The sequence below is a fragment of the Aythya fuligula genome, chromosome 23 (genome assembly GCF_009819795.1).
Source record: "Aythya fuligula isolate bAytFul2 chromosome 23, bAytFul2.pri, whole genome shotgun sequence".
NCBI classification, from domain to species: Eukaryota; Metazoa; Chordata; class Aves; order Anseriformes; family Anatidae; genus Aythya; species Aythya fuligula.
In genome coordinates this window covers 4,376,059-4,386,647 of record NC_045581.1, presented here as the reverse complement: position 1 = coordinate 4,386,647, position 10,589 = coordinate 4,376,059, and the positions used below count along the sequence as shown (strand labels likewise).

The window sequence follows — 10,589 nt, the reverse complement described above, 5'->3', positions numbered from 1 at the left end:
GGAAGCCAGGCCTCGGGACAGCTGGTTCTGGCTCTGTTTGGGATCGGTGTCATCAGGACTTTGGCGCATGGATCACCCATGTCACCACCAGGCAGCCGGCTTGAGGGTGGATGTTTTGTGCCCTGCTCTGTCCCCTGGGCTCAAAGTTGTGGCAGAGAGAGGGTCCTGAGCAAGCAGACCAAAGGGAAGCCATCCCTCTTTTATTTTCCTCTGTTGCAGATTTCCTGCGGGGTACCTGATTTGAAAAGACCAGGGAAGAGCAAAGGCTGCGAGAAGGGCAAGCACCCGGAGCCCCGTCACGCACACGCTCTGCAGATGACAGCACCTCACGCAGCCTGGCGCTTCCAGGCTTTTACAGCAGGAGCTCCGCAGACAGGCAATTTCTGTGAAGCCATCATTTCGGGGTCAGCTCTGTGTGGATTACAGTCCATTAGCAGCGACTGAGACAGCTGCTCATGAGCAATAAAGATACATAACCATTCCGTGACACTCAGACGCTGGGAGGAATCATCCCAGCATGGGTTTTTCATGCAGCAAGCAGCAGCAGAGCAGCCCCTCCATCCTGCTCCCCTGCAGCCTCTCCCCTGCACAGGCAGCTCAGCACACAAGCTGCCATCTGCGCCGCTCCGAGCCCCTGCACAGCACTCCTTTATGAATGTTTTTAAGCACAGGAACAAACCATCAGGCCTGCTGCAACACTCCCTGCGGTGGCCGAGCACTATCTAGTGGTCAGACGGGGCTCCGGAGGCTGGGAGTGAAAGGCTGTGGGTATTGCTGAGCTCACGGGCTCTGCGGATACACCTGTACGGGCGATGTTAGTGGAGGAAGACAGCAGAAGTCATCTATGACAAGTGTCATTGCCAGCATTGCAGCAGTGAAAAGTGCCTTGGTTTGAAAATTTTGAGGAACTTGGGTTTCTGGGCATTCTGCGCCACAGGGGTTTAGTTGGGTGGGCTCAGGGTGGGATTCCAGGAAAAGCTGAGCCACCCCACAGCCCCTTGTGATACCATGGGAGTGCCAAATCCCACAGGGAGCAGAGACGCTGGCTGAGCCAGGCCACCCTTGTTCTTCTTTAGATGTGTCTGTGTTAGACCCACACAGCTCGACTTGTACCCACATGCCCCCTGCTCAACGCTTACGAATATTTGTATTTAGGTGGTTCTGTCCTGCCTTCATCTGCCAGTTCATAAATTAAATGTCACAGATGGTTTTTAAAGCCGTTGAACTCACAGAGGGAGAAGAGTGATGGCGAATTCACTGGTCTGCAGATTTCCATCCAGTGTCCTTGTCCTTGGCACAAGATACAGGAAGGAAAAAGCTCTTCCCACCTCCCAAGAGCATCCCTCTCTGCAGCCTGACCTCTCCAAGTAGCCCGAAGGTAGCTATTTGGAAGAAAATGACAGCAGCTACTTGTGGGATGATGGGCTGAATAGAGCAATTTAAAATTGTCCATCAAAAAGTAGTCGCACGCTGCCCCAGCGCCTCCTTCCCTGCAGCTGGGTCCTGGTGGCTCAGGGCTGCTCAGGCGCAAGGGTCTGCCAACTGGAAGGGCACAGACAGCCACGTCCTTCACATAAGCAAATGAAAGAAATGACTCAGGAAAAAAAAAAAAAAAAAAAAAAGACTAAGAACACATCACAAGTGACTTCCTGAGCTAGCTGGCTCAGCACAATTCTCCCTGCACCCACATGTGGCGGGCGTGAAATTAGATTAAAAAGTGGCCTCATCTGAAGCAGATGACAGCAAGGGAGAGGCAAAGGGGAGAACGAAGCCCACCAAGTCCCTGAAGAGGCCCAGGCAGATGTGAGTGCCAACCCCGAGCACGAACCAGGCCAGCCAGCTCTGTGCCATCTGTAGCAGTGAAATGTGGTGAAGCACGAAATGCAGCGGGGACTTCGACTTGAAATACGTGCTTCCACAGGATCTCCAGCAGGACAGGAGCTTGGAAGGAGCAGAGGCACCAGAGGGGGGACCAGTGAGCAGCAATTGCTGGAGGGAGGTGTGAGAAGAAAGCACACACACGGTGTTGCTGTACACCCAGGGACCAAGGTGTTCCAGCCCCAGGCAGACAGCAGCACCCAAGAGCCTGCAGGACGGGGGGCGGCAGCAGAAACCTTGCTGGCATCACTGTGCAGGGCACCAGCCATACCCAGTTTGCTCTAGGGGATGTCTCAGTGTTGTCTAAAACATGGGACTGTCTTTGAGTCCAAGGGGAGTCCTGTTAGCTGTGTACAGACTGCTCCAGGCACACACGGTATCTCACAGCTAAGGTGTTTTTTCCCGTTTTTTAAGTATCACACAGTCCAATGACTGTGCATCCAGTTCCACAGTCAATGCACACATCTAACGCAGCCAAAAACCACCTAAAGCTCTGAAGGGCAAACTCCTGGTGGTTTCCACATCTTGCTCATGCTCACCCCTGTGCCTCCTGCAGACCATGACCCTGGATGGGTGGCTGGGGTGAGGAAATGCTGCCAGAAGGTTCCCAATGTGGGGCGGCACAAGCTTCAGCCAAATAACGGATGCCCCAGACCTGCTGGGGAGCCTCAAAAGCCTGTTTCTGGTTTACAGGCAATTGGTTCCCCCGACAGGTTTATCTCATTACTGGGTTTCCATTTAGCAGGCGTTTTATCGCCTGTAACATTTGTGCATAACAGATTCACCCAATTAAAACGTTATTTCCTTTAACAGCTCTGATAGTCACATTTCAGTGTTTGCTGGAGCGTGTTTTCCTTTCCTTCAACGAGTTTAATCCTTCACCAACCACTCGTTTCAAGGGTTTCACTCGGGAACCGGGCATGGAGAGCATCCTACATCCCTCCCCATCACTCAGCAGCCTCCCCTCTCCCACCCTAGGCCCCCATCAGCCAAAAGGCAAGGATGCGGAGCATCAGAGGGATGCTGAGCATCACAGGCGAGGATGCAGAACATCACAAGGATGCTGAGCATCATCTTCAGGTGCCTGGTGCCCCCCAGCACCATCCGCAGCCCCTCCAGGGACAAGCCTTGGACCCTTTAAGCAGGGAACCACCACCCCCCGGCTCCTGGCACCCCGGGGCACGGCTCAGCCCCCGGTGGAGCCTCCAGGACCGGGAGCGGGACCAGGACCGGGAGCGGGGGAGGCGAACGGCGGCCGGCGGGGGGGCAGCGGGGGCCGGGCGGAGGCTCTGCAGCCCCGACCGCAGCCAACAGGGGGCTCCGGGGGGTACCGAGAGCCGAGCCGGGGCGGTGCGGAGCCGCACCGAGCCTCCCCCCCCACCCCCGGCGGCAGCACCCAGCGGATCGGGGCATCCTCGACGGGGCCGAGCCGGGTCCCCGGCACCGAGCCCCGGGTCCGGGCGATGCCGCGGCGGAGGCGGCGGGGGATGCTGGCGCTGCTGCTGGCCTCTCTCTTCGTTTTTGGCACGGTGATGGCGCTGCGCACGCTCCGAGCCGCCGCCGGGCTCCCCGCCGGTGTCCCCCCCGGGGTGGCCGAGCCCCCCGAACCCCCCGGTGGCCGCGGGATGCCGCCGGGGGCCGGTCCTTCCTACGACCTGCACGCTTTCTACTACGCCTGGTACGGCAGCCCCCGCTTCGAGGGCCGCTACCTGCACTGGGACCACGCCCTGGTGCCGCACTGGGACCCCAAGGTGTCGGCCAGTTACCCCCGGGGGCGCCACCGGCCTCCCGACGACATCGGCTCCAGCTTCTACCCCGCCCTCGGCCCCTACAGCTCCCGCGACCCCGCCGTGGTGGACGAGCACATGGGCCAGCTCCGCGATGCTGCCATCGGTAAGAGTCGGGGCCCCGCAGCCCCCCTGCAGCCCCCAGTCCCTTGCCCCGGGGAGCCCAAATCCCCTTGGGCCACCAGCCCTGGGGAAGGTGGCCCCCCAAACCCAGCACGGTGCTTGAAGCTGGTACTGCTGCGCTCACCGGGCTCTGAGCTCTGCTGGATGGCAGCAGGGGCTGTGACACACATTGCTGGCACCCCCAGGGTGCTGAGCTAGCCCCCAGCCCAGCATCAGCCGCTTCAGGGTGCTCCCACCTCATCCACTGCTCCTTTCCTGCTTCCACTACCCCCCGGACCCCTCCTCTTGCAGCCTCAAAGAGCTCCCACCACAACCCCATAACCAACAATTCAGAGCGCGATCTCCTAACCAGCCCTTAAACACCCCAGGGCTTCTAAAGTGTTAAAATGACACGAAATATTTACTGCGCTGCTGCTGCAGGGGTTAGAAAGCTGCTGCAGGTTTAGAAAGAAAACGGATCTAAGCGAGACCCGTTGCGTGCCCCCACAGGAGTGCTGGTGCTGTCGTGGTACCCACCTGGCCTAGCCGATGACAGCGGGGAGCCCTCGGACAGCCTCGTGCCGTTTATACTGGACGCTGCACAAAGATATGCCATAAAGGTAAGGCTCTCGGCTGCTCTTTGAGGCCATTAAGCTCATTGTTCGGCTCCAGCATGAAGCTGCTGCTGTGCCTGGGCAGAGGCCCTGCTCCTCTGCTTCAGCGTTAAAAGAAAAAACCACTTAAAATTAGACAATGGGAGCAATTTTTAAACAGCTAAAGACAGCTTTTTTCTTAGTAATTTGGATCCTCAGTTCACTTTTCACTCGTTTTGGTGGAAATAGTGAAAGCTCTGACTTCACTGAGCAGCCCGCTGTGTTCTGCGTGGGCCATGAAGGGGTCCCCCGGCACCCAGGGGTGGCAGGAGGCCCTCCAGCACAGATCGAGGGTCCTCTGGGGGGTCAGAGCACAGAGAGCAACGTGACAGTGCTGAAAATAACCCCCTCCACGGTCGCTTTTGCAGGTTGCCTTCCACATCCAGCCATACAAAGGGCGCGACGACCGCACTGTGCACGAGAATATCAAATACATCATGGACAAGTAAGTTCTTCCTGCAGGGTAAATCCTGCTGTGCAACATTGCTTTAAGCATAAACAGTGTGCAGAGCTTGGAATGAAATGCATCAGAACAGTCCCCAAAAATGCAGCACACAGGGAGCTGCCTAGAGCTAGCCGGCAGGGCAATGCTGACCAGGGGTCATAATCAAATCCCACTTTCTCTAGCACTTCAATGCCTCGCCTTCAAAACCCCAAACTGCTTTCTTCTGTTCGGGGTTTCTAAGCTTATCACATGTAGGCCAGCACCTCTCCCCTTTCTTTCAGAAGGAAAGGAAGGACACAAACACCACAGTTAAAAACACTCCCATAAAGGAGATAAAGGTTCCAGAGAAGGGTTCTGAAAAAGGAGGCCCCTACAGCAAGTCAAGTCTCACATCATGCTTGCCTTATAATGGCGATACCTGCTGAGGGCTTATCACCCGAGTCTCTGAATAAGCTTTCTGCTCTCTCTCTAGATACGGATCACACGCAGCTTTTTATAAGTACAGGACCAGCACTGGCAGGAGCCTCCCGCTGTTTTATATCTACGATTCCTACTTGACACCAGCCGAATCCTGGGCCAACCTTCTCACACCATCAGGCTCCCACTCCCTCCGCAACACTGCCTACGACGCCGTGTTCATAGCATTGCTGGTGGAGGAAGGGCACAAGAACGACATCCTCTCCGCGGGATACGACGGCATGTACACGTACTTTGCGTCCAACGGCTTCTCTTTTGGCTCATCCCACCAGAACTGGAAAGCCATCAAAACCTTCTGCGACTCCAACAACCTGATGTTCATCCCCAGCGTTGGCCCGGGCTACATCGACACCAGCATCCGCCCCTGGAACAACCACAACACTCGGAACAGAGTCAACGGGAAGTACTACGAAACAGCCCTGCAGGCTGCCCTCACGGTCAGGCCGGAGATAGTCTCCATCACGTCTTTCAACGAATGGCACGAAGGCACCCAGATCGAGAAAGCTGTCCCCAAGAAGACGCTGACGCGCCTTTATCTCGATTACCTTCCCCACCAGCCCAACATGTACCTGGAGCTGACTCGCAGGTGGGCAGAACATTTCAGCAAAGAGAAAGAGCAGTGGCTGATGTGACTTCAGCGTTCGCCTGACTCACAAAGACATCCTGCCGACAGAGCTGCAGCACGGAGAAGTGCTTCAGAAAAAAGCACGCAAGGAAATGCAGCCACAGAACCTTCAGCCTCGCCGGGTCGCTGAACGCCAGCAGCAACCTGCAAGTGTCCCAAGGACTGCCCGAGTCCCAGCTACGAACTCACGGGAGGAAGCGTTATAAGGAGTAGGAAATCTCTAAGGAGCAGCTGAATCTCACTGCCTGCAGATGTAGTAGAGAGGAACTTTTCAGAGCTCTTCTGGAATTCGCAAGGGGTGCTGGCTTGTGGGCCAAAGATGGGGTTTTCCTTACGGTGTGTATGTTCGGGGACGTTTTACATAGGTAGCTGGGTTCCAGCATGCATTTAACTTGAAGCCCCTGGCCCGCTGCCTGCCATGACCACGGATCCCTCACTCCACTAGCAACCTTCAAAACATTTCCCTATCAGTTTACTGTACAAAGAAATAAAGATTTCTCTAAATTGTCTACTGTAGATGAAACTAAGCCATGCAGTTACATACCCTTCACTTTACCCAAGTGCTTCTATGCCAAGGAGTTCTGCGCTGCACGTTGTTACCGTGGTCCACTGCATCCAAATACCTACAGAGAATTAGAGCTGGAATGCTAGTGACTATTTACTGCCACTACTGTATGTGCTGGAAACCGAGGCAATGCAATCATCTATACTAAAAGCTCCTAACTGATCATTTAGCGTGCCAAGTTTTGAAAATTCAGACCTGAAATTGCTTTATTCCCTCTAGAACCCATGGAAAAAAGCCACTTGCAATAAAAATGCAGCTGAAAATACCATTCATTTGTTCTCTGAAAGAACTTCAGCTCACAGTAGTTTTCCCTTTTTCTGTCATGGTCAGACCCTTCTAAATTAGCCATAAAATTACTTTATACTTGTCTATATCAATAAAATGAGAAGCAGCAGCTCTGGATGTGAAACGAGGTTCTATTCACGATTATTTCATACATGTTCTAGTTAAGCACTTAAGTCTGTCAGAAATGACAGACAACAGTAACTAAAAATAAGCATTTATAGAAAAAACATGCAAGCTCCTTACCAGTTTTTAAATTGTTAATAGCTCCATAAATTTTACTTTTCCTTGAAGAGTAAATACCAGAGCAAATTTTCATCCGTTCCCTATTCAGCTTACTCACTGGTTACAGAACAAAATCAAGAGAGGAAGACCCACATTAAAAGATGACAAGCAGCACACCAAGAGCTTGGCATTATTCCCTGTGTTAGCAGGAGGTCAGATCTTTCTGAGCAACACTTTTCTAGGGAGGAGACATGGATACTGTTAATATTCAAGAGCACCTCCAGTTTCACCTTAGTAGCAGGTTTTGATTCTACTTAAAACAGGGAAAAAGCCAGAGAAAAACAAAGCTATAAATTCATGAAAGCCCCAAAAAATTCTTTTCTATCCTTGTTTTCCTTTTGGCATAGATACAATAAATGAACATGTGGAATAAGTTTTATGGGGAAGGAGGACCAGTGACGCTGTCTGCATCATCACATCCTGAGAACAGTCCAACATCCAAATTATTTTATTTTAGATGAGGTAAATAAAACAGACAGGTTTGGGGGAACGGTACAGCAGCACAAAGAGATCAGCAGAAATACCCGGGTTGGATTCTCAGGCTTCAGCAGATGTAACAGTAATTAATAGATCCCCATCGACTGTCACTCTCATTACCCCTTGTTTATTAACCTGCCATAACCCATCGACCTCATTAAACAAGGCCATTAACGCCACTTGCTGAACGCACAGGCACACGGTGCCCAGCTTCACCAGCTCTGCAGAGCCTCCTCGGAGTCTGAAGTCTTAGGATGATTCCGGTACCAAGCCATACTTCTGCCTCAGGATTTCAACTGTGGATTGCAGCGCACTGTGGGGCAAAACAGAACTGTTAGAGAAAAACGGGGGGTTTTAAGCATTCAACTGCATTTTCTGGGAAAGTAATCAGCTAAAGATGCAGTAATTTTGAATTCAGGAGAACACGAACTGCAGAAATGAGGGTGTTTCATGTAGAAGCTTCCAGAAAGGGATCTCCCATGTTCGGTATTTGGAGTGCTCTTTCACGATTCCTGAGTATGCTGGTAATTAAGCTAAACGCATTAATCTGAAGGTTTAACTTCTATGAAGAAACAAGCAAAACATGACCCACCCTAACCTGAAGGCCTCATTTCTATAAAGTAAAGAAAAAGTTCCACGTAGCAGAGTGCTCACCAGCCAGGTCGGATGATGGTGTACTTCCCCGACACAGATAAGTCGACCACGGTTGACCCCAAACGGCACTCTGGGCTCTGGACATCCCCTACGGGGCCTCCATCAATGACTAAGGACAACTGAGGCCAAAGGTCTCGGAATTCCTGTAAAAAAAGACACATGGCTAACAACCCTAAAGATGGTTTGTGATCGTGTTGTAGCAAATACCATTGGGCAGTCTAGTGTCAAGGGAGGCAGTCTCCTTTTTCTGTCAGATCATCTCTTTTCCCTGTCACAAGCACGTCCCATTTTAATATCTGACAGCAGATTTACCTTCCACATATGCAGGCAAGTTACAAGAATTCTCAGATCACGAGTGCATAGCTGCACTGCTGTTTATTAAAGAGCATACGCACAAAAACAGCAAGACATTTTGGACCAAAGGGTGTCGCAGTATTGTACCCAACTATCCCCCCCAAGATAAGCAAAGAGACATCTCCTGGAGTTAAAGCTGGTTCTCAGGCTGCAAGGAGCTGCACAGACACCAGTAGTCTCGTTCCACTGCCACCCCCCTACAGCAATTTCTGTCTTTCAGATTTGGTACCTGCTTCAAAAGTGAGTACAAGCATGTAAATATTACTTCTAAGCTCCACCTTCCACAATTTTTAGGGAAACTGTTTCCTTTGTTTAGGAAACAGCTGAGAAATCCTTGTTTTAGTGCTATGACTGACTTGCAATCGTGAGCGCCCAGGGCTCTGGCAGCCTGCCACAAGAATCCCACTTCGTAGCAAAAGGAGCCTTACCGAAACCGTCAGTGTGCTCGCCTGACTGCTGATGTTAGCGCTCGTTAAAGCCAGGGGTCCAGAGCAAGCTCGTGCCAGCTCCCTAATAAAAGGGTGGTTTGGAATGCGAACGCCAACCAGCTACAAGGAAGAAGAGAGCACGGTTTTACATGCAGTCACCGCAGACCATTTTTAATCTTGCCTTGCTAAAAGCCTTTGAACTACAGTTGGCAGCACAGAAAATTAATATTCCAGACCTGCTGCACCGGCAGTAATAACAGACGTGCCTTCGTGACGTAGCACGTAATGCTGGGATGTGCCAAGCTCAGGTAAGCCACAGGGAACACAGCAACACAGGAATGAGCGTCAAAAAAATGCCAATCGCTGCTAAGCATACCCAAAACGTAAGAATGAAAGCTCCTATGACAGAACCATAAAAACAGCATGCTGCCCACCAAAGACACGGAGGTGCATCCCACGGCACAGACCTACCGAGGTGAAGGGATTCAAGTCCTTGTTGAGTTCTTCCGATCGCTTCAGGACCAGGGTTACAGGTCCGGGGAGCAGGTCCCGTAACAGCTCATCCGGCACATTCACATGGCAGTACCTATGCAGGGAGAATCGGGCTATGAAGGACAGGTGAGAGGCAGCTGCAAGAGCCCTTCCCCATCAGCCTCACACCCTGCAGACCGCTGAAAGCAGCCTCTCCATGCCCCAGCCCGTCCCGGCCCCCGGTGTGCAGCTCACCGGTAGATGTGCTCCACGTCCCCGAGGCAGATGGCCAGCGGCTTCCTCCCGTTGCGCCCCTTCAGGCCGTAGATGCTCCGCACGGCGCGGGAGTCCTGGGCCAGGCAGGCCACGCCGTACACCGTGTCGGTGGGCACCGCCACCAGCCCGCCAGCCTGCAGGGCACCGGCGGCGGCCGCCAGCACCTCCGCCCAGCCTGGAGACAGCGACGGGGGCTCAGCAGGAACCGGCCTCGCCCCCTCAGGGCCCCCTCAGCCTCCCCCCTCCCCTCAGCCCAGGCCCGGCCGCGGCCTCAGCCTCTCCCCGTGATCCTCCCACGCACCTCGGGGGCTCGTCGGGGCGGCGGCGGCGGCACCGGGGAGCACCAAGGGGCTGCTACAGGCGCGGCCCAGCCCCGATCCCGGTCCAGGTCCCGGTCCCGGTGCCGGTCCCGGTGCCCCCTCCCCGCCCCTTCCCATCCCAGCCAGCGCCCTCAGCATCCGAGCAGCCTCTTCCGCTTCCGCCCGGAAGCAGCCGCGGCGTATTTCCGGTCGCCGTTGCCATGGCAACGCAAGCAGCAGCAGCAGCAGCAGCGAGGCCTGCGGGAGGCTCCGGCATGGAGGCGGCCGGGGGGAGCGAGCCGGAGCCGGAGCCGCGCCTGGTCGGTGCTGCCGGCCTGAGGGAGGGACGGAGCGGGACGCACCGGGACACACCGGGTCCTGCCCGGCCGTGACCCGCTGTTCTCCGCCGCCCGCAGGTGGAGCGGCTGCGGGGGCTGCGGAGCCTGCTGGAGGCCCGGCAGCGGCACCTCCGCACCCGCATCGCGGCCTGCGAGGAGCTGGCGGCGGAGCTGCAGGGGCTGAGGGCCGCCC

At 54.4% G+C, this 10,589-nt stretch overlaps 2 protein-coding genes across 2 annotated transcripts; one reads left to right on the top strand and one right to left on the bottom strand.

Moving 5' to 3' along the window:
- Positions 1 to 3,312: 3,312 nt before the first annotated feature.
- MANEAL (mannosidase endo-alpha like) lies at positions 3,313 to 6,800 on the top strand. Its single transcript, XM_032202299.1, has 4 exons — positions 3,313 to 3,771; positions 4,278 to 4,387; positions 4,789 to 4,865; positions 5,338 to 6,800. The coding sequence occupies exons 1-4, from the start codon at positions 3,342 to 3,344 to the stop codon at positions 5,972 to 5,974; spliced, it is 1,254 nt and encodes a 417-aa protein (XP_032058190.1). The 5' UTR covers positions 3,313 to 3,341; the 3' UTR covers positions 5,975 to 6,800.
- A 130-nt stretch (positions 6,801 to 6,930) lies between these two features.
- YRDC (yrdC N6-threonylcarbamoyltransferase domain containing) lies at positions 6,931 to 10,539 on the bottom strand. Its single transcript, XM_032202473.1, has 7 exons — positions 10,526 to 10,539; positions 10,061 to 10,176; positions 9,739 to 9,934; positions 9,484 to 9,598; positions 9,013 to 9,132; positions 8,231 to 8,373; positions 6,931 to 7,889 (listed from the first exon to the last, which is right to left on the bottom strand). The coding sequence occupies exons 1-7, from the start codon at positions 10,537 to 10,539 to the stop codon at positions 7,826 to 7,828; spliced, it is 768 nt and encodes a 255-aa protein (XP_032058364.1). The 3' UTR covers positions 6,931 to 7,825.
- Between the last annotated feature and the right edge of the window lie 50 nt (positions 10,540 to 10,589).